This window comes from Panicum hallii, chromosome 6, assembly GCF_002211085.1.
Source record: "Panicum hallii strain FIL2 chromosome 6, PHallii_v3.1, whole genome shotgun sequence".
Lineage (NCBI taxonomy): Eukaryota > Viridiplantae > Streptophyta > Magnoliopsida > Poales > Poaceae > Panicum > Panicum hallii.
The window spans coordinates 43,069,422-43,090,227 of record NC_038047.1 but is presented as its reverse complement, the minus strand read 5'-3'; the positions used below and the strand labels follow the sequence as shown (position 1 = coordinate 43,090,227).

General features: G+C 48.9%; 6 protein-coding genes across 8 annotated transcripts; 5 read left to right on the top strand and 1 right to left on the bottom strand.

Moving 5' to 3' along the window:
* Nucleotides 1–245: 245 nt before the first annotated feature.
* On the top strand, nucleotides 246–3,574 carry LOC112896263. Its single transcript, XM_025964185.1, has 2 exons — nucleotides 246–763; nucleotides 2,030–3,574. The coding sequence occupies exons 1-2, from the start codon at nucleotides 468–470 to the stop codon at nucleotides 3,363–3,365; spliced, it is 1,632 nt and encodes a 543-aa protein (XP_025819970.1). The 5' UTR covers nucleotides 246–467; the 3' UTR covers nucleotides 3,366–3,574.
* Nucleotides 3,575–3,918: 344 nt separating this feature from the next.
* LOC112897301 lies at nucleotides 3,919–5,498 on the top strand. 2 transcript variants are annotated; one of them, XM_025965577.1, is made up of 3 exons: nucleotides 3,919–4,106; nucleotides 4,194–4,386; nucleotides 5,259–5,498. In XM_025965577.1, the coding sequence occupies exons 2-3, from the start codon at nucleotides 4,219–4,221 to the stop codon at nucleotides 5,322–5,324; spliced, it is 234 nt and encodes a 77-aa protein (XP_025821362.1). In that variant the 5' UTR covers nucleotides 3,919–4,106; nucleotides 4,194–4,218; the 3' UTR covers nucleotides 5,325–5,498. The 2 variants fall into 2 exon arrangements, with proteins under 2 accessions (XP_025821362.1, XP_025821361.1); XM_025965576.1 differs by having other exon boundaries at nucleotides 3,922–4,386.
* A 1,457-nt stretch (nucleotides 5,499–6,955) lies between these two features.
* LOC112897438 (GDT1-like protein 4) lies at nucleotides 6,956–9,850 on the top strand. The gene is made up of 9 exons (XM_025965728.1): nucleotides 6,956–7,100; nucleotides 7,198–7,263; nucleotides 7,376–7,486; nucleotides 7,590–7,688; nucleotides 7,793–7,865; nucleotides 8,541–8,626; nucleotides 8,950–9,033; nucleotides 9,294–9,353; nucleotides 9,467–9,850. Exons 1-9 carry the CDS (start codon nucleotides 7,017–7,019, stop codon nucleotides 9,653–9,655), a joined length of 852 nt encoding a protein of 283 aa, XP_025821513.1. The 5' UTR covers nucleotides 6,956–7,016; the 3' UTR covers nucleotides 9,656–9,850.
* A 152-nt stretch (nucleotides 9,851–10,002) lies between these two features.
* On the bottom strand, nucleotides 10,003–11,150 carry LOC112897439. Its single transcript, XM_025965729.1, has 2 exons — nucleotides 10,378–11,150; nucleotides 10,003–10,239 (listed from the first exon to the last, which is right to left on the bottom strand). Exons 1-2 carry the CDS (start codon nucleotides 10,873–10,875, stop codon nucleotides 10,090–10,092), a joined length of 648 nt encoding a protein of 215 aa, XP_025821514.1. The 5' UTR covers nucleotides 10,876–11,150; the 3' UTR covers nucleotides 10,003–10,089.
* Nucleotides 11,151–12,048: 898 nt separating this feature from the next.
* LOC112898589 (ubiquitin carboxyl-terminal hydrolase 2-like) lies at nucleotides 12,049–17,648 on the top strand. 2 transcript variants are annotated; one of them, XM_025966932.1, is made up of 4 exons: nucleotides 12,049–12,175; nucleotides 12,770–14,047; nucleotides 14,701–15,838; nucleotides 17,024–17,648. In XM_025966932.1, exons 2-4 carry the CDS (start codon nucleotides 12,775–12,777, stop codon nucleotides 17,265–17,267), a joined length of 2,655 nt encoding a protein of 884 aa, XP_025822717.1. In that variant the 5' UTR covers nucleotides 12,049–12,175; nucleotides 12,770–12,774; the 3' UTR covers nucleotides 17,268–17,648. The 2 variants fall into 2 exon arrangements, with proteins under 2 accessions (XP_025822717.1, XP_025822718.1); XM_025966933.1 differs by having other exon boundaries at nucleotides 14,701–15,858; nucleotides 17,024–17,153.
* Nucleotides 17,649–18,435: 787 nt separating this feature from the next.
* LOC112897158 (atherin-like) lies at nucleotides 18,436–20,110 on the top strand. Its single transcript, XM_025965376.1, has one exon. It carries the CDS (start codon nucleotides 19,008–19,010, stop codon nucleotides 19,824–19,826), a length of 819 nt encoding a protein of 272 aa, XP_025821161.1. The 5' UTR covers nucleotides 18,436–19,007; the 3' UTR covers nucleotides 19,827–20,110.
* The last annotated feature ends 696 nt before the right edge of the window (nucleotides 20,111–20,806 follow it).

Below are 20,806 nucleotides of genomic sequence, written 5' to 3'. Positions count from 1 at the left end.
TCCATTTCCACTGGGTGATGCACACACAGAGTGATGCACACACAGTGGTAGACATGTTCAATTTTTTCATGGGACACCGAGATCACTCACGCGCACGAAAATTGGAGCCAGGCTGGCAGCAGGTAGAACACGCGGCATGCAACCATTCCATGAAAAACGGTAACAGTAGATGGATGCCCCGGTTGGCCTCCTTTTTCTTCGGGGATAAGAAGGTACTTAAGAGTATCCCAGGAAGAAACAAGGAGTCGAGGCAGCAATAATCACACAGAACATTGACATAATAAGCACACGGGTCACGTTCGGTGTTGAGGCCACGACTCCCCGTAGTCCCGTCCCCTCCTCCCAACAGTCAGCACGAAACCGAAACGAGTCCACACGAGCCGCTCGGCATCGCCATCCGTGGCCCCCGCCGCCGCTTGCCGGAGGAGTAGTAGCAGCAGTAGCAGGGGAAGGGCAAGCGTGGCCGGATGGGGGTCCTGGGCGACGCCTCGGAGTGGTGCTTCTGCTCCGGCGGGGCTAAGCTGGAGCGGATCAAGTCCAGGCTCCTTGCCGCAAAGGGCGCCGCCGTAGCTGCCGTATCCTTCCCCAGCGGCGACGGCCGAGGAGGAGGAGGAGGAGCTGGAAGCAAAGGCGGGAGCGGGTTCCTCATAGACCGCGGCCTCCTGCTCACCACGCACGGCACCATCCCCTCGGCCGCCGCGGCGGGCGCCGCCGAGGTCCGGCTCAGCCACGGCCGCCTCCTAGCTCGCCTGGTGCCGCATAGGTAACGACGCATTTCTTGGCCTCCCCTGTTTAGCTTTCCCTTGGCTTAGTTTGAGTGCGCAATGCGGTGCCTGGCGACTAGATTTTTTGGGGGCGAGTTTATCCCCAATGAATCTCTTGGTAGTACAATGCCGCATGAAAAGATTGGATTTTCGGTTAGCGTCAATTTCTTTGTGCTGCACTTGACCTGATTATGAGATGCGGCACCTCCTTGACCGTGGTGTAAAAAGATATTTTGTTTTCAGTGAATTGAAAGCTGGTAATTTTCTTAGTAATTCACACTTCCCAGGTGTATGAGATTCATATTTTTTGGGGTGAATTTATGTACCAACGGCTGATTTCTGCATTTGAGAATAGTGATTTTGTTTGCACGGAAGTCAGTTATGACACTCGGGTCCATTGTGCTGGGGTTGACTTCCATGTGGTTCAGGAGATTATTTTGGGCTTGTGGTCATGGACTTAGATAATCTTGATTTTGTTGATGCACTTAGTCATGTAGCAACTAGCAATAGTATTGCATGCTGATGGGGATAGAATTTTCATTTTGTTTGGTTGGTGAGGAACAACACTTAGTCATGTAGCACTTAGTCATTTTAGCAATAGCATTGTTGATAGGATTTTCTGAGATTAAAGATCTACTAGTAGCAGATATATGGACCAATGTAGCAATAGAGATATATGCTCACTAACCCAGGCTCCCAGCCTGACTGAATGACATGTAAGTTAGAAAGGTTTGCTGCCATTTTGTAAGGGACGGGGGACTAATGCTGGCTTGTACAACGGTGGACAACTTTAAGCCTAGTACAGGATGGCATAAATTCTTTTCAAGTTCACATTGCTGATTGGCTAATGGGTACATAAGAATCTGTGGGATGTAATACTGCTGAAAAGTGGTCCTTGGATCTACTTATTCACTTAATTGATGAGCACAGGACATGTTTTTAATACATTCTTAACTCAACATGTTATGCAGCTGGATTTTTCTCTCGAACACTTAATTATGCAACACCCAGATATTCAAATTACCTGTACGGAATGATGAAAGGATATAAAAATGCTTTCGATAATAGCAGGGGAAACTCCTTTCTTAAAAAAATAAAGGATATAGAATCTTTAAAAATGTTGCCATGAAGAAAATAAGATATGGTGTACATTCTCCTTGTCGTTAGTGGTTGAATAAGCTAAAAAGGTATAAGAACTCGGATGTGGCTTTGTTCCATGGCTTTGCAGCTTACTTACTGGTCCACATTTTATGTCTTCATTTCAGGATCTTTATTACCAGCCCTATTCTTGACCTTACAGTAGTTGGTCTTGGTGTCGTGGATGATTACTCAAGTTCACATGGGCAACAGCCTCATTTCTTAAAAACTTGCTTGAACCCCAGCTTGGACCTTGGCAGTACGGTTTTGCTACTGGGACATAACAGAAGGGATTTGGCTGTAGGCGAGGGGAAGGTTGTAATAGCTACAGACAATCTTATAAAGTTCTCAACTGATGAAGTCTTGTGGCATCCTGGATCTGCTGGGTTTGATATGCATGGAAATCTAGCTTTTATGGTATGTGATCCCATGAAAATTGCCCCTTCTACACCTAATGGATATGCTTCCGCATCATCAACTGCTCTTCTTGCATCAAGAAAGGATGCGCCTATACAGTTTGGAATCCCTATCCCTGCAGTATGTGAATGGTTAAAACAGCACTGGAATGGTAGCTTAGAAGATGTTAGCAAGCCAATGATGACTCCTGCACGATTGACAACCTCCGGAGAACGAAGTGGGCGTTCTTTCTTTGGTCATCTTCGTTTTATTAAGACCACAGAGCGAGAGGGTGGTGATATCTTGTCATCCTCACAGATACCATCAAGACCGATTTGGCAGCACGGAGCATGCAGTTCAGCATCTGCCAAGATTTCACATGGAGAAAATGATTCGACTGTCTCGCATTCTTTCCATGGGCAAAATGAGCTGACCTCAAAAATATGCAAAGCTAAGAACGAGCAAGCTGATGCACTTGTGGATATTAGCCTTCCTCCTGAGTATTCAAGATCTATTCGCCTACCACTTCCCTTGAAGCACATGATACCTGGTGAGAACAAGAATGAGGCGAACAGGCCAGCTCCACATGGAACACATCCATCTAATGTGCAAATCAACTGTGGCACTCTTCACAATGTTGCTTACCAGGAAAATTGCTGGAGTGAGGTGCAGTCCAGTTCCTCCCCACTTGCAATATCCGAAATAGGAGATAAGAGGGAGGGTTTTAGCAGCGGGGAGGAGACAATATACTCTGCTGAAACAAGGGAAAGCCGGAACATTCCAAGTCCAAAGGACAAGAAGGCTGAGATAGTTGGTCGATCCCAAAGTTTTGTGAATCATAACAAGTGGGACTCACCTAAAAGTGTTGGATCATCAAAAGGAGCACCCTCAAAGCCGCGCACCTTCATCCCTCCGAGAAAATTGCATCTACAGGCTGCAGCCATTTCACAGAAGAGCCAAGATTATTTCAGCCCAACCGTCTCCTCCAAGATGAAGAAGAGGAACTTATCCCAGACTCCCATGAAACCCAGGCAGCGTGCTCAAGTGACCTCGAAATGGATAACTTGATGCATTGACCTGTCCTCGGATCATACAAAGATAACACCTTAGTTTAGTCAGTTCCCACGGGCAGTTTCTTCTTTCTTTTCCCTTGTTTTGTTGTTGCATCATGTAAATGTATTCTAGTCATGAACTACTCTCTGGTCATTCTTTTCAGGACACCAGAAATTAGAAAATATTGCTCTTACCGCGTAATTCTCTAGTGATGGGGTAACTCACAGGAATGCATTTGTTCGTTCTGGATTATTCATGAGGCGTTCTACATGGCCATGCCATTTCTTTCTTGCACAGGAATGCATGATATCTAGTATGTCCTGACTAAGTGGACAGCTCTGCAGCTGTGCTGTTTTCTTTTCTTGCACACAAGCTACGCAAACCCGTGGCACAGTAATCTACTAATCTGACTGAGTGGCTTCTGCATCGTATCCTTTTCGATTTCATCATGCACCATCACGATTGTCCAATTTCGCTTTAGCTCAGTCCTCAACTCCTCAGGGCTCAATTCCTCTCTTACATTTTACCTACCGTTTGATCGATATCCGACGGACGTGGGCTACGCATTTGGCCCCTGAGACGGAACGCCGGCCGAACCCCCCCAACTCCCCAAGGCCCCAACGAATTCCGTTATCTCGTCGTCCCTTCCTCCCGGCCTCCTCCCACCTCCACGGCTCCACCCTCTCCACCGCAGCGCGAGTTCACCGATCGGGGCCTCCTTCGCCGCACCCCGCGCGGCCGGACGGCGGAGATCCGGTACCTGCGCCCCCTTCTCTCTCACCCCTATCTCAAGGGACGTGTGCGGCCTTCGTGACGCTGAACTCTTGGATCCGGCGGAGGTAGGGGAACCCGCGAGCGATCGGGAGCGATGCGGCATCAGCGGGGCGGGAGCGTACTCGGGGGCGGGAGGAGGGGGGACGACCCGGGGATCCTGACGAGGGCTGTGGACAAGGTGTTCCGCTTCGTCCGCCTCGCCGAGTTCGAGATCCTCTTCGTCCTCTTCTTCCTCGTCGCCTTCCTCCTCTTCAAGGACCTCGTAAGCACCCACAGCAACCCAGTATGGCAGTATCTCTCCGCTCTTCACTAGAATGAGGTCGAGTAGGTTAGTTCAATGCCCAATTCACTTGGCGCCGTTTTGTCAATTTGGTACTGCGCGGTCATGATTTTTGACGACTGCAGTAGTTCCATTCTGATAGGAATGCGTTAAATGGCCGTTAAGGACTCGGCCGAAATCACAGAAGATATGCATTGGTAGCTTAGTGAGTGACGATACTCTTCATCCATAAAGCTTATAATTTCCTAGCATAGATAATAACGGGTAGAATGGTGGTATTTCTATCCATAATAGATCTTTCTAGTTTCTACCATGTGAATTATACTGTTTGAGTGTTTGGCAGAACCGCAGAAACCACAAGGTTTGACTTCATATGCATTGCTGAGATTCTGCCATCCGGATAAATTTGACAGGAGCCCTAGCTATTACCTTGAAATGATTTATTAAGAAATCAGCTGAAATCATAGAAGTTACGGTAGCTTACTAAATGCAAATACCTCCTTCACCCAACCTGGAATTTTTATTGATTGAATGGCAGGTAGAATGCATTTCTAAAAACAGTTAGATTGCTAGTTTTTACTTTTGGTCCGTGGTAAGCCTTTCTGGCATATGAATTATGATGTTTGAATAAAAAACATCATTTGGAATAGATATAATAGAAGCGTCATATGTATTTGTTTGATCATCCAGATTATTTGATTTCGAGGCCTACCTATTACACTGACATGTCTCGGTGGCAAACCATGTCCTTATGTGATTTAGTTACATGAATGCAGAATGGTTTTGCAGATTGTTTTTATCTGGTATTTTGGAACTTTTATCTTACACTGTTTACTGAATGAATTTTGCTGCAGATGTCGCGACCTGAATACAATCAGATGTTTGTCAAGAAGCCTGATCTGGATGACCCCTGGCCTTAGAGAGTACAGATCGTATAATGTTCATAGTTGTAGCTTGGTCTTTTCTTTGAGTTGTAGCTTCTTTGAAGCCCGGTGTGACTGCCCCCTTTTTTGTTCAGGAACTTTTTTTTACTATGACTAAATAGACTATTCTCTTCAGTGACGATGAATATATTTAGCAAGCTATTTTCTTTACTTCAAGAGCAAATTTTCATGTCAATATTGCTGTACAGCCATACTCAGGTTGTTGCTAGCAGTTACACTGTTTATGTTGTGTGAGGATCCATGAGTCCTAGGTGAAATTTATCTGATAAGTGCATTGCTTTCGCATGGTTCGGTTCTAAGGTGCACAACCATGGCACTTAAATTCAGTTACTGGGCAATTTTTTTCTAATAATTGACAGATGATTGCTTGACGGCAAGGTCACTGTGATATAACTTCAAATGTTATGTACCAGTGTCATATAAATTCAGATTTACTGATTTCGCAGGATCCAGGAAATGAAAAAAAACTGTAGTTTTTCATGATAGCCTCGTTGGCTGGATTATCGAAGAACTAGCGTCGTCCTAGAATGTTGGTTAGCTCCAAAGGTTTGGTGGATAATCTAACAACTCGGTTATGCCTTTTTTGGCACGAGCGAGTACTCAAACATGATGGGCGATGGTTGATGCCAAGGAATTGATAGAAAGAAGACAACGGGATTCAGTTTTCGGGCAGACATCAAATACTCCTCCCTCTGTTATAAAATATAGATTGTTTTGATTTTTCTAGATTCATAGTAAAAATTATGAATCCATAAGAGTCAAAACAATCTATATTTTAGAATTATATTTTAAAACAGAGGGAGTATGGTACGTAACTGATAGAGGTTAAGAATCATTTTTCTTTTTTAAAAAAGTGAAGAATCATAATCCGGTACTACAGAACAAGCACGTAGATTATCAAGTCCTTGCGAATCACAAGTACAATGGATTGGAGGATTCAGTTCATACTCCAAAGAAGCAAGTAATCTTTAGTCAAAACAATTTTTCGTCGACGCTGCGGCAGCCTCGGAGTGAGCATCACAAGATTCGTCGCACATTCACGTGTGTGCACGCGTCAACATCGTTGCGTGAGATCCAACCTAACGGAAACGTCAAAGGGTTAAAGAAATCTATGGAGTAGCAGGTTCGGCGGAAGTTGGCGTACGCCAACTCGATTCGAGTGCTCGAGACACTGAAAAGAACGCACAGAGGAAGATACATATGTTTCGATACGATCAGACGCCGTCTGAATTCTGCGCTGCTGCTGTTTCTTTCCCCTCGACTCGAGCAAACCACTTTTTGACAAAAAAATTAAATGAAAATAGCATATGGTCTTCCAAAATTTCATTAAATTCAAAACATAAAAAATGTTCTTGTTTCCTTTCCTAAGACGAGGCTGAATTTTTTTTTTCTGAAATGAAATGGAGGGCCGAGGGGCCAGTCGGCCGGGCGTGCGTGATCGCGTCGCGTCGGCGGCAGGCTGGAGCGGAGCCCAACGCGAGTGGCACGGGAAGGGAACGCGGAACGGGCAGGGTCCGGTGGGCCCGTCGCCTCCGCGCGTTTTAACTCCTCGGCCATCCCGACGCCGCACGCGGGTCGCCCGGCTGGCTGCCCCCCCTCCCCGCCACTCCTCCGAGATCCCGCCCCCGCCTCGCCGCGCCGCGCCGACAGCCTTTCCGCCCCGTCGCGATGCACAGGCGCGCCCCCGCCGCGGCCCTCCTCGTCGTCCTCGCGCTCTCCGTTTCCATTTCCGTCTGCGCTGACGCCGACCAGGTCAGCATTTCCCTCCACCTCCCCGTCCTATGCTCCTTTCCTGTCCCCGCGGGGCTCTGACAGTCTTACGTTCCGGGTCCTGCGTTCCGGTCGTCAGGTCGCTAATGGCGCTGCCGGGAATGGCACCGGGACCGGCGTCGCCCGCCTGGACCGCCGTACCAAGGTGAGCAAGCGCACGCTGTGTCTGAAGTCTGAACAAACCAGAGCATTGGCTCTGAATGGTGCTGGGTTGGTCTATCTTTGAACGGCCCGCTCCCGTGTGTTCTGCTTATCAGATGTTCCTCCAGACGGCGCGGGCGCGCGGGGACGCTGTGGGGGCGCAGGAGCCGGGGCTGGGGCTCTTCGACGCCTTCTTCGCCAGCCTGTCCATCATCGTCGTCAGCGAGGTGAGACCATCGCGACACCGATGTCCGTGGACTTGCTTCTGCTGCGCGTATACGGTCTTTCTTTGCGGAATCTGTTTCTGAATTTCTGTCTCCTGGCCTGAAGATTGGGGATGAGACGTTCATCATCGCGGCACTGATGGCGATGCGGCACCCCAAGTCGACGGTGCTCTCCGGCGCGCTGTCGGCGCTGGTCGTTATGACAGTAGGTGAAACTGAAGCTTTTGCAGTTTCGCAGCAGCTATCTGGTGGGTTATGGATTCAGGTTTGGTCTAACTGATCCTTCTCTGGGCTTGCTTTGCCTTTCAGGTGCTGTCAACTGGGCTAGGCAGAATTGTTCCAAATTTGATATCAAGGAAGCACACTAACAGTGCAGCAACTGGTATGACCAATCTGACTGTTATCTTGTTGTGCAAAAGCTAGTCCAAGGCTAGAGGTCCTAGATGTCGGGGAATAATGATCTGATCATTAGAAGAAATGAGTAGTACTAACTGTTCATTATTTGTTCCGTCCCGGAAGCACCTGAGCTGGTACACTAGATATTACATACATGCACCTACTCAAATTAAAATTCAAGTATTAGATATTTGTACTTGAAATTTACTAGTTGTGCATGAATGTGAGTAAATAGAGCTAGTATAAATTGTCATAGTGTTATATAATTGAAGATTTGTGCTTTTGCACATTATGTTGCTATTTTTTGTTGCATCCAAGTGCCTCTTTATTGGAATTGAGAAGTACAAAATAAACCAACTTCCAGGTTCTTCATTCAAAGTTAGTGAATACATCAGTTGTTAGGCCATTCCCTTAATCATGGATATTCACTATAAGAGCCAATTTAAAATTCATCACTGGAAACAAAAAAATGATACAAAGAAAGCATTGAGCTTTAAAAGTCTCCTCATGGTGCATATACATACTCGTTCTAGCAGAATACTTTTAATCTCATGATTTTTGAGATATGACTTGCAATCGGAATATCAGTTTAGTTCTGTTCTTCTGTAGCATGCACCAATTCATTCAGTGATCTCCTCTTTCGGTATTTTTGGTGTTTCAGTCCTTTACGCATTCTTTGGGCTACGTCTGCTGTACATTGCCTGGAGATCAGATTCCAAGGCATCACAGAAAAAGGAAATAGAAGAAGTATGTGTAATTTCTTACCTCCATCCTCTTCGTCATTTACATAACAGGCAGCATCCATCTGTGCTAGATATAGTGAACTTTTAAGTCCATAATCTCTCAGATTCCATAAACATGAACTATTTAGGATCATACTGTGCTTAGTTGAATCTTAATTGCTGAAGTAAAGATTAAGTGAGTAATACAACTACTACACATTATCTGGCAAGATTCCATTTTGTGCTCTATAGTTGATTTTGCTATTTGTACATTCCTACTGTGCGCATTGGTTGCAGTAACCTGTTGGTATCGTGGTCTTTGTTCATCTTATATGTTGACATATACAGGTAGAGGAAAAGCTGGAAGCAGGTCAAGGGAAGTCAACATTTAGACGTGTTTTCTCGAGATTCTGCACTCCTATTTTCTTGGAGGTAGGTTTCCCTCCCTTCTCATGTTACACTTTAATTTCTCTGAAACACTTACATTTGCTGGGGCAACTGCTCATGACACTAGCATCTGATTTTGGAACGGATGGAGAAATCTTCTGCGACTGTTTTCCTTTCCTTTGAAGCAATTTTTTTTTCTTTTAACACTAAATGTTGATGTACAATGCTTAAAGCATATCATCGCTGAAGCTGCACCTGTGTAATGTTTGTTAACTGGTTTTATGTATGACTTGTTTTGGTTTCAGTCATTTGTGTTGACCTTCCTAGCAGAGTGGGGCGACCGGAGTCAGATTGCTACGATCGCGGTACGGCTCAGTTACCTCGACCTCTTCCTTGTTCATCCAAAATTCCAAGTTCGTAACTGAATCCATGAAAAAAAGAACTGTAACTGAACTTTCAAGTATTGACCTCAATGCAGCTGGCAACACACAAAAACGCGATTGGTGTTGCTACAGGAGCAACCTTGGGGCACACCATCTGCACATCGATCGCGGTGGTGGGTGGCAGCATGCTGGCGTCCAAGATATCTCAGGGCACAGTTGCGACCATTGGAGGCCTCCTCTTCCTCGGGTTCTCTCTTTCGTCATATTTCTACCCGCCATTGTAGTAGCACCCAGCCCTGCCTTCCCATCCTTCTAGTTCCTCCTGCTAGCCCCTATTTCTGTTGATCAGCCACACCCTAACCTCTGTGGCCTTCTCACCTTGCCTAGCATCCTCATCTGATCCAGTGATCCTATTTTTTGTTGTATCAGTGTGCACAGATATGAGTAGGGGTATGATCAATGCCAAATTGCCAATGTAATACTATACAAGTCATGAATTCGAAAAGAAACAGAAGAGGTGGTGTTCTGAATTCCTGATTGCCATCCTTAACTTGACAGCAGTTCCCCGTTCGGTAAATCTGTGTCTACACATCGTGTCCCTGATAGTTACACCGGAAGGGTTGGCTCGTACACCACGCACGCGACCCCACCGACCTGCCTAATCGACTGCTTGGCGCGGCAACGAGTGCGTGTCATCGGCGGCAATCTGCTAGCTGAGCTAGTAGTTGAACCACCACCGCCACCGGCCGATGATCTTGCCGACGTACTCGTGGCGGTGCGGCTTCTTCCGGCACATGGTGGGGAACAGCCCGAGCACGTGCTGGCACTCCCTGAGCACCACATCCCCGACCAGCTTCTTCTCCCGCACCTGCTGCGGCGCGTCCGGCGGCGGCTCCGGCGGCTGCGCAGCCGGAGCCGGAGCCGGACCCCGGCCCGGACCCGGCGCCGCCGCCGGACCCTGGCCCGGACCCGGCGCCGCCACCGGCCCCAGCGTCTCCGCCGCCACCTTCGCCTTGGGTGCGGGGCCGCCGCCGTCGTGCTTCCCGGTGACGAGGAACATGTGCCCGTCCTGGAACAGGTAGCGGCAGCCGCCGTTGTCGACGCGGCACTGCGACGCCCAGGGGGCGCAGCTGTTGAACACCACCACGTCCTGGAGGAAGTTGCCCATGTACCCCCACTTGCAGAAGATGACGTAGGGGTCGTCCTGCGGCTGGAAGAAGGCCTGCTGGGGCTTGTAGGGGTCCAGGATGAAGTAGTGGAAGTACTCCCAGTTGCCCGAGAAGGCGGCGCGGCAGCTGAGGATCATCTGCCCCCCCGTCATGGTGCTCAGCATCGACAGCGAGTGGTTCTGCCCCGGCGGCGCCGGCCCCGAGCCCTCCTGGGGCTCCGCCGCGTGCGGGGACAGCATGCCCACGATGATCACCACGGACGGGATCGCCACGAACACGAACGGGATCGAGATGATCGTCAGCTTCCGGAGCAGGTCCTTCTTCTTCTCCTCCATTGCCGATTGTTCTGGCTGCCGGCTATTCTTGCTCCTCCTCTCGTCTGGCCTGCTGCGTAAAAAAGAACAGAGATACCATTGTTCACACTCACGTTTGCGGTGCTTATTTTTAGAAGAGTGAAATCTATTTAGAGCATCTATCTGTTCTTAGAGAAACGGCTGGCTCGAACTGGCCATTTCTTTATTGAGAATTTGAATCCGATGGACGAAATGACGAATTTGACAAATGTATGATCCATTATATCGAATATACGATTGTATGCGCAAGCATAAAAATTAACATAGATGCAAATTGCTATAGCACGGATTCAAGAGTATGAGGAACCACAAATGTGATGCATTACCTTCAAGGACCAGCACAAATTTTGCTGGAATTTCACAAGAAACAACTCATCAATCCCCACGGGAATCTCGAGGAAGAACCACACGTCCTAAATGAGCATCAAAGCTATCGAATCAATGACCTCGTTAGATAACACGACGCCCTTCGACGTCACGCTTTTCGGAACGTATGCCTAGAGCATAGAGAGAGGGGCAGGGGCTCGGCGGAATGGAGGAGGCGAATGGGGGAAGACGATGGAGGCCGATGTCGTTGCCTTATATAGGCATGCGCACGCGTTACGTGCTGTGAATCTATTCCGCCATCGTCTGGCAACACCAAATTTGAGCTGAGGATGTTTGTCTCTTGATCAGCACTTGGATGGCAACCAAATTTGGCATGTCAAGACTCTTAGTACTCATCCTCGGCTCAAATGTGATTTGTTTCTAGGGTAAACCGCCAGTGAGAGCACCCTGATGACTCTAGCTAGATTGCAACCCATTGGTCTTATTTCTAACAGTATCTGATAGCACTGTGAATGAAAAAAAAAGCTAATACGGGCTTTGTTTTGTACACCGGCGAAACGGGCACGTACGCCGCCGGCGCCGGTATGGTGTCGTCCTCTTCGTGCACGCCTCCGGCGAACCCAACACCACCTAAAAGGTAAAAGGCACCCGCACCGCTCGGCCCATGTTGCGAATGCGGCTTGGTCCAGCTTGGAGAGCCAGGCAGGCCCTGACCTGAGACTGCCGAGAGGCCCCAACGGCCCAACTGTCGTCCCGCAGCCTGCTCCTGCCTGAGTCAAAATAAAAAAAACGAAAAAGAAAAGAAAATCTCAATTAGTTCCACCACACCAGCGCGAATCGTCTGCTTCTCCGCCGCCCTCCCTCCCCTCTCTCTCTCCCCCACAAAACCCCCGCGGCCTCCCCGTCCCCGCAGCCCGCTCGATCCCGAATCCCGATACCTCTCGCCGTCTTTGTGGTAAGCTTTCCCCGGGCATTTCTCTCTTCCCACCTTTTGTTCTGGTGGCGTCGATGGTTCTGGTTCTTGAATCCGCGGCGCTGTTCTTGATCCTCACCGGAGCTTCGTGCGATTTCAGTGTTTTGCTGATGGGGTTTTCTTCTCTTGGGTTCTTCGCCTCTCGCCTATCTTGGTCCCATCCCTATTCCGTGCGGCTCTTGATCCTCACCAGAATGGTTGCGATCTCGGTTGTTCTTCGTGCCACGATGTTTTTGGATTGGTTCTACTTCTTGAATCCTCGGCCCCGTCCTTCACCCTCGCCTTTTGGTTTCCTGCTTTGCTGATGAGTTTTTCTTCTCTGATTCACCGAGTCCGTACGGTTCTTGATCCTCGGCAGAATGGTTGCAATTTCAGTTGGCCTTGATTATTTTTTGCGCCTCTGGTTCCCTGGTGCGTTCGATTTCTCTCCGTCTTCTTGGATTTTCCCCTTGTTTCCCTTTTTTTTGGCTTTCTTGGGTCATCCGCATTCGTAGGGTTCTTGATTGCTTGGTGGTTTCGGGTTTAACGGATTCGTCACTCACCCGACTCTTCTTCCTTGTGGTTCCGTTGTTTCAGGCGTGATGGGGGACACGAGGCCGAGGGCGTGGGAGGCGGGCGAGAGCTCGCGGGATGCCAAAACGCCGCGGCTGGACTTGCTGGCTTCGGCGGCGTTGGAACAGAACGATCTGTCGCGCTGGGACGAATGGCCGGAGGTGACCGGCGACAAGGATTGGTGCAATCACGTCCCCACTGACAGTGCTCACAAGGAGATTCTGGATTCGTCGTTGCAATCCGATCACGCAGGGGAGTGTGCGGATTGCCAGCGCGAGGAGGAGCCTGGTAAATGCGGGCCCGTGAATAGCCGTATCTTGGTGTGCCTGGAATGCGGCCGGCAATCCTGCGGGGATTCAGAGACTTATCTCCCATATGGGCATGCTCAGGATCACGCCAAGCATGAGCAGCATTGGGTTGCTGCGATGTTCGCTGATCCACAAGCTGGATTCTGCTTCAAGTGTGGAACTGAAGTGTCTGTGTATCCAGAGCAGGAGGAAATGTCAGGCGAAATTCAGGCAGGTGGTCATGCGTTTGGATTTGATGAGCACACCGGTCCTGTCAGTGGGTTACTGAATCTCGAGTACACATGGCTAGGCCATGAGTTTGGATCAGCTAATGTGCAAGGCTATGCTATCAGAGGGATACCGAATTGCGGGAGCACATGCTACGTGAATGCAATAGTGCAGTGCCTCCTTGTGCTTGATAAGCTGCGGGCAAGGATGTTAGGACCGGATGCTCCGCCAGGTCAACTTGGCCTAGCACTAATGGAGCTTTTTGTGGAGACATGTGTGGAAGATGCTGTGGGAGAAATGCTGAACCCAGATAAACTCTTGAGAAGGATACGCTTACATGCTGACAAGTTCGAAGTCTATAAAATGCACGACAGCCATGAACTGCTTGACTCCTTGCGCAGTGCTTTGCATAGCGAGGAAAATGAAATTGACACTCCTAACAAGCAAAGAGGTGCTGCTACAGTAATTGATTCCATTTTCAGGGGTGAAATCTCTTATACACGGTCCTGCATTTATTGTGGATCTAGTCTGGTTTTGCACGATCAGTTCTGTGAGCTCTCACTGCCACTGCCATCAAAGGAGCATCCATCCAGAAGTGCTGCAGAACCACAAACAAGCGAGTCTCTCAAATCTCAACCAAAGAAGGCTGCTAGTCAACTAATTCCGGAAAATGAGAAGAGTACCTCGGAAAAGATCCAAGAAGTTGCCAAAAGCGGTGATTCTCATATTCTTGGTTCAGAATTGAAAGATGTCGTCATGGAGAAAACACCTGAGCCTTTGGAAGTTGGTGAGTTTACGCACTCCTGCACCCATTCAAAAGTCCTAAGTGCATATTTTGGGAATGTCCTAGTTTCCTACACTGCACCATTGTTGAGGAATCAAAATGCAGGAAACTGTGGAGCACTTTGATACTATTTTCCTTATCTTGGTCAAAATAAGAAAACAAGTCGGATGGGGTTGTTTGGGGATGCCCTAGTGTCCTATACTTCATCATTGTTGAGGAATCAAAATGGGAAACTGTGGAACACTTTGACACTACTGTTTTCGTTGTCTTGGACAAAAATAAGAAAACAAGTCGGATAGGGTCTCCTACACTATCTAAATGGAGAAAATTATTTAAGAGGGCCCTTTACCCACATGGACTGAAGAAAGAAGAAACCTTCAGGATGTGCATAGATAAGTGAGCAGGATGTTCAGCAGTATTAACGTGGCAACACTGTTTGCTCTAGTGTAGTAGTTAAAACTGCCATAGAATATGCTTGCTTTTTGAAACAATAAACTTCACTGGAAATGGTTGCTTAGCTTGTGTGTGGGAACTTCAAAAGAAGGCTGCTTCAAATGTGGAGGATAAAAATCCTAAAAAATATGTAAAGGATAACAACTGCTTGTTGCACGATGCTATTTCCAGTAAAATTAAGTATTATATCCTTGGTTATGCAGATTCTTCTGAAGCGCAATGTATCTGGCAAAGCAAGGATGTTATACAGGATCCTTTGGAGATTAGGGAGGATAAAGTCTCATGTTCCGAACTTTCACATGGGATCATTGAGGCGCCACCAAAGTCTATTAGTTTTGTTCCGCAGAACTTGTCTAATGTCAAAGTTGAGCAAGTGATTGAGATGACAGCAGATTCCTGCAGTCCAGAAGATATGGTTCCACCTCCACTTGTTGCTCTACTAAGTGAAAATGGTGCGCTGATGGCATTAGGTTGTTCTGTAGATCAAAATGGCAATGCTGATCCTGGCGATCTATTGAATCAGCTGGAAGTTAGTATACAAGCCCAGGAGAACACTTACACAGGACAGTTAACTGCAGAAGACAAAGGAAATGCTCGGAGTAGAGATGCTGTACATGATAAGGTGGTAGGTGTTAGCAATATTGTACCATCAATTGAGGACTGTCTATCACTGTTTTTTAAAGAACAGGTGGTAGAACGGAATTGTGATGATTGTCCCAAGGTTATTGAGGATCCAAGTACCAATCAAAGTGAAAATGGTGGGCAGATGGTGGCAAGTACCACTGATAACACAGCAGTTGATGGGAATCAGACAGAACAGTCAGACAGGTTAACATGCCAAATTGGGCAATCTATTGAACCAAACAGTTTGTCAGTAGAATGCAAATCTTCTTCAAGTAGGCAGCCAGATGATTCTGATGCAAAGAGTGAAATTATACAAACAGAGGAAGCTAATACAGAAATAATAAATTCTGGGATGAGTCATGGTGATAAAGAAATTGAATGTCATGAAGGTATTCAAGAAGCTGTAAGTAGTTGCCTTCCAGCTGAGAAACAGACCGATCTGTTGAGCTCTCAGCATAGTCAAAATCTTAGCACGCCAAATCAGGACAGGAGTAAGCGAGTCGGGCTGGATCTTAGTGCAAGCCAGTTAGGAGACAACCAAAACGAAAAGAAAGAGAGGAGTGGATGTGCTATTGAAACACCTTGTATTACCAAGCTGCCATCTGTATTAACTCTTCATATTAAGAGGTACATCAAGTATGGCAATGCCCATCATAAAAATGAAGCACATGTGAGCTATGAGGAGTACCTTGATGTAGAGCGATTCATGGACCCCAGGTACTGCTAGTTCTTTCATGGTAATATCTAATTCTTCTATGCAGTTTAACTAGTGCATGTCTGGCTGATTGAGTAACTTTTATTTATCTATTTATTTATTGTCTAGTTTGTTGCTTCTATCTTGAAGAATACACAATCTTCTCTGAAATAGCCTTTAGAGCACATGGAATTGTTGGTTAAGGAGTTATTTAGAGACTCCATATTCAAGTGGTGTTCTCATTTGTGATCATGTGACATGTATCCATGTATCTGTATACTGTGTACACACTAGTTTTTGACTTTCCAATTCAACTACTAGAGTTTATAAACAAGCATGTATCCTAGATAATGAAAATGAGTGGCATTTAGAGCATGCTCATTTCCTCACAAACTTGGATAACTTCCCCTTTTTGAATTGTGTGAATGATATTGCACAAATGCCACCTGTGACATATCCAGAAAGGAGTATTTGTCCACAAATGACACCAGAAAGGAGTATTTGCCCACAAATGACACATCTAGAAATGTTGAAAAGCAATGTTATGTTTCATTTGTGGTTAGTGAGAAAGGGAATTAGATGTCGATGCAAATGGTCCTGCTATGTTTCCAACTAATTGCTGATCCAGCTTGACATTTTTTTTTGAGTTTTCACCAGAATCCTGTGCTATGTGCCTGTCATAATCTTGTCTTGGATCAAAAACTGCTTTAGTGAATAAATTGCAATGGAATTTGCATGTACAATAGGACAGGTTATATTCACATATGAACTGAACGGACAGGTTATCTGCTACAAACCCCATTCATATTAGCAGACTAGCAGTGTATCATGTGCTCGTGGATATTAAAAATAAATATATGCAAGTTGAAAAAAATATAATTATCATATCTTAGAGCTCATTATTTGTTGAAATGTTTGATGTTTGATATAATTCTGGTGCTGATATTTCAAAGATTGATGGATATACGTAAACCTAGTATTCTTTAATGGGTTATTAATATTTATGGAGCTTTGTTTGTTGATTATTTTTGTCAAATGTTAGTTACTTGAGAGGGATCGTATGGGTGTTTATTTGTAGTGATTGCTTGTGAACAGTATTCGATTTTTAGGACATATGATCAAGAATGGCATACCATTGTTGCTAATAAGTTATTAATTTATAGCCATACATTTGGTTTATGTTTTGTTTTCTTTTCTCAAATATTCAGCTCTGTGGACAAAGATAAATCTTTGTATCATCTAGCTGGTGTGGTGGAGCACCGTGGACCCTCCATGAATGCAGGGCACTATGTTGCTTACGTGAGAGCAAGGAGGCTTGGAAATCAGGAACAGCAGAGCAGCTGCTCTTCCTCATGGTTTTGTGCGGATGATGGTCACATCAGAGAAGTCACTCTAGAAGAAGTTCTCAAGCGTGAGGCATACATTCTTTTCTATGAGAAGATGGAAGGCTAAGACATGGCTAGCGTAAGATCCGACAGCTCATCAAATCCACAGTCACGAAAACATGCAGATGAATTGAGATTAGCTTAGCCTTCTGTAGTTGGCAATGATTCAGTTAGTGTACATGTTAGGCTCTGACCAAGTCCATTTTTGTTGTAGGGGGTCAAACTGACTGAAACTTGTACACAGTTAAGAGTTTTTTTGGCTGATCTGGTCAAGATGATTCATATCCCATTATCGTTGCCTTTTAGGATCAAACTATGAATGGAATGGGACACGTGGCACTGGTCTGGTTGGTGAATTGATGCGTGCAGGTCTTGTGAGAGGTTGTGTTGGGTGATACTGTTACATGATAATGGTTTACAATAATGGAAAGTTTAGGACTTAGAAGTATTCCTTGATGCGTTGAGCTTTGCCAGAAATTCTAGCTTCGTGCATATTGTCTGCAATATGCTTTACATACATAACGCTTTGAAGCTGCAACTGCAGGCTCATTGTTATTTGTTTTCAACATAGTTTTCTAGAATTCCAATACGCAACTTGCGCGTTCGAGAAAAAAAAAAAGGAATTCTAATCTGCAACATTGCAGAATTGATTTGGCGTTGATGTGCCTGGTTAAATTTAAAAAACGTTTTGTTGGTGTCTCCTAAAAACGATGTTAAACGGTCAATTGTCTGTTCCAGCTGTCTCATCGAAGAGTTTGAAGCGGTTGATGACTGAAGGCGACACTTCTTTCTTTTGTGGAACACGCTCATTGCAATTTCTCCTCGCATGTCTGGTAGATGAGAGTAGCTTAGTTTTGAATGTGTTGAGCTACAAGTCCATTCTGGGGCTTTGTCTGCCGGCTCGCAAGTGTTTCAGAAAGCGACATGCCGCACTGTGGTAGTTCCAGATCTGCTCGTACTGAATTGGCACTCCCATAGTCCCATATGACCATGCCGCGTTTGGAAGGTTCAGCAGCCGCTGCGCTGCGGTGCCAGTGGTGGAAATGGAACGAGGCTGGCACGCGGCCCAGGATCACCGGCCCAACCAACGCGGCCGCAGATCTCGCCTCCCCCTCCGTTGCCATCCATCCCTCCAGCAGCCGCCAACCACACCCTCATCAACCGGCCCAGACCCCGCAGACGACCTCGCCATCACCAAGCCGTGCCCGCTGCGCACCGGCGGTCGGACGCGGGACGCCTCCGCACGCCGTCCCGTCCGCCCCCGCCCCCGCCCCCGCCCCCGGCCCCGGGCACGGCGCGGCTCCCCCTCCCCGACAAACGGCATCCCGTTTCACCTCGGCAGATCCGCACTCCCCCGCTCCGCTGATCCCGCCCGCCCAGCCTTTATTACTCCCTCCTCCTCGAGCCCTCCTCTCCCAGTTCGCGAGCGCGAGCGCTGCTGCTCGCCTGCTGCAAACCTTCCAAGCCGCTGGCCGAACCCACCCACCCAAAAGGCAAAGCCAAACCCCAACCCGGCGCCGCAGCGCAAGGGAGCGAGGCGGGCGCTGACACGCGGAAACCCCCCGCAAAAACCAGCAGCCATTTCCGCCCCCAAGATCCGTGGATCATCACGCGAGATCCAAACGAAACACCCCCGCACACCTCCCCAGGCGCGCCACGCCCTCCCCCACTTATTAGCCCAACCGAGCGTGCCGCTGCTGCTGCTGGCCGCGCCTGCCTGCCGCTTGGAATAGGCGCTTCGGTTCAGCTCCTTGTCTGGGCTTGCCGAGCCGGGTTGGTTGGTTGGTTGGCGTCGGGGAGGAAGAGGATGGAGGGCCGGGTGATGCGGCGCAGCGTCACGCTGGCGGACCAGCTCGCCGCGGTGGGGCCGCCGCCGGCGGTGGGGGCGGCGGCGGCGGCGGGGTCGTGCAACCTCCGCGACCTGCTCAAGCTCCGCGACGAGGACGACCTCGCGGCGGGGCGCCGGGCGGCGGTCACGCTCGCCTCCGCCATGGCCGCCGAGAGGCAGGCCTCGCTGCCGCCGCCCTCGTCGTCCGCCGCCGCCGCCGCGGCCGCGGCGCGCACCCTCCTCGACATCATCCGGGACGACCAGCAGCCTCCCCCCGCCGCGTCGGGGGCCGGCGCCGGCGCCGGCGACCCCGTCCACGTCCGCCGCGCCGTGTCGCTGCCCGCCCCGAGCACAGCGGCCTCCCCGCCGGCGTCAGCGTTCGCGCCCGCCGAGGCCGCCCCTTCTCCTGCTCCACCTCCGCCTCCGCGGCCGGCGAGCCAGCCGCCCGCGGTGGCGGCGGAGGAGGAGCAGGGGGAGAGGGTCTCCCTGATGGCGCTCCTCGAGCAGACGGACAGGCAGTGGAGTGCCGGCGCGGGCGGCGCGGCCCCGCGCGATGAGGACTTGGCGGAAGCGGAGGCGCCGGAGCTGGTGGAGGACGACGCCGACGCGGAGCCGGAGGCCGCGGGCAAAGGGGTGGCCGCCGGGTGCTGCTGCGTGTGCATGGCGCGCGCCAAGGGCGCGGCCTTCATCCCCTGCGGCCACACCTTCTGCCGCGCGTGCGCCCGCGAGCTCCTCGCCGGCCGCGGCCGCTGCCCGCTCTGCAACGCCGCCATCGTCGACGTCCTCGACATCTTCTGACCCCGGGCCCCTCCCTCGGCTCGGGCGGCGGCGCCGACACCTCGTCCGGCGAAATGCGCGCGCGAGGACCCGCCTCGGATCGGCCAATCCGGTGCGCCCGCAACTGAAATAGGATCCAGACATAGATAGATCTCTCCTCTCCCAATCCACTCCCCCCTTCCACGCCCTGTTCTTGTGCTGCTGCTCCGATTGTGAAAAGATCAGAACATGTTCGCGACTTAATTAAACCATCACCTGCTGCAAAATTGCGACTTGCTCCTAAAGATCAGCATTTCCGTCGTGCACATTTTTTCCCTTCTCGCCTACTTTACCAAATCCATAAACCATGCTGGATCAAGCAGGTTCTTGACCAACTACCCAATCAGTCAAAGTGCGATACCGTGGCCGGTTAAGATCGGTCTTGACCCGGGATTAGTACCGCTGCAATTACTCCCCCTGCTGCAGTCCAGCTAGCAAGCACGCACTGTTGAAGATCTCAAGGAGAGTCTACCGCTAGTCGAGATACCCTGCGCGTGGCGTTTTAAATTTTGTTACTGCTCCACTCCACTCCACTCCACCACGCATTTCCACTGCATGAGTCCATTTACTGCGGGCTTCGAGCTCAGCTCCCTTCCTCCCTCCATGGACGAGCCGAGCGCCAGCCTGATGCCTGTGCCTGTCGCTGTCAACATTTCAAACGAAGCTCCATTTTTTTCTCCGCTTTGAGGTGTCAGATTTGAACATTTCGAGGCCCTGATTGGAGCGCGCGACGTCACGAGGATTAAGAAAATCCACGGGATAAGATCATAAGATGGAGAGGGCTTCATACGTTGGCGACGCCGACCGATGGAGAGACACGTATGTCAACTTTGGAAATGCTCCGTTCTCTAAGAAAATCTCTATCGGCCGGGGCGTCAGGCGTCACCTGCTTAAAGAAAGCCAGGCACTCGTACACGCAACCATAGATGGGTAGAAGCAGCTGAGCACTTGCACAAGAGTGC

What these genes read in the sequence shown, in the direction of transcription:
- LOC112896263 (XM_025964185.1), top strand. Translation starts at nt 468, where the DNA reads ATGGGGGTCCTGGGCGACGCCTCGGAGTGGTGCTTCTGCTCCGGCGGG. An exon ending in GCTCGCCTGGTGCCGCATAG is followed by an intron (nt 764 to 2,029) that starts GTAACGACGCAT and finishes TCTTCATTTCAG; the next exon opens with GATCTTTATTACCAGCCCTA.
- LOC112898589 (XM_025966932.1), top strand. Translation starts at nt 12,775, where the DNA reads ATGGGGGACACGAGGCCGAGGGCGTGGGAGGCGGGCGAGAGCTCGCGG. An exon ending in ACCTGAGCCTTTGGAAGTTG is followed by an intron (nt 14,048 to 14,700) that starts GTGAGTTTACGC and finishes TTGGTTATGCAG; the next exon opens with ATTCTTCTGAAGCGCAATGT. An exon ending in GAGCGATTCATGGACCCCAG is followed by an intron (nt 15,839 to 17,023) that starts GTACTGCTAGTT and finishes TCAAATATTCAG; the next exon opens with CTCTGTGGACAAAGATAAAT.
- LOC112897301 (XM_025965577.1), top strand. Translation starts at nt 4,219, where the DNA reads ATGCGGCATCAGCGGGGCGGGAGCGTACTCGGGGGCGGGAGGAGGGGG. An exon ending in TCCTCCTCTTCAAGGACCTC is followed by an intron (nt 4,387 to 5,258) that starts GTAAGCACCCAC and finishes ATTTTGCTGCAG; the next exon opens with ATGTCGCGACCTGAATACAA.
- LOC112897158 (XM_025965376.1), top strand. Translation starts at nt 19,008, where the DNA reads ATGGAGGGCCGGGTGATGCGGCGCAGCGTCACGCTGGCGGACCAGCTC.
- LOC112897439 (XM_025965729.1), bottom strand. Translation starts at nt 10,875, where the DNA reads ATGGAGGAGAAGAAGAAGGACCTGCTCCGGAAGCTGACGATCATCTCG. An exon ending in GCCCCGCACCCAAGGCGAAG is followed by an intron (nt 10,240 to 10,377) that starts GTGGCGGCGGAG and finishes GCGCCGCAGCAG; the next exon opens with GTGCGGGAGAAGAAGCTGGT.
- LOC112897438 (XM_025965728.1), top strand. Translation starts at nt 7,017, where the DNA reads ATGCACAGGCGCGCCCCCGCCGCGGCCCTCCTCGTCGTCCTCGCGCTC. An exon ending in CGGCGCTGGTCGTTATGACA is followed by an intron (nt 7,689 to 7,792) that starts GTAGGTGAAACT and finishes TTTGCCTTTCAG; the next exon opens with GTGCTGTCAACTGGGCTAGG. An exon ending in AGAAAAAGGAAATAGAAGAA is followed by an intron (nt 8,627 to 8,949) that starts GTATGTGTAATT and finishes TGACATATACAG; the next exon opens with GTAGAGGAAAAGCTGGAAGC.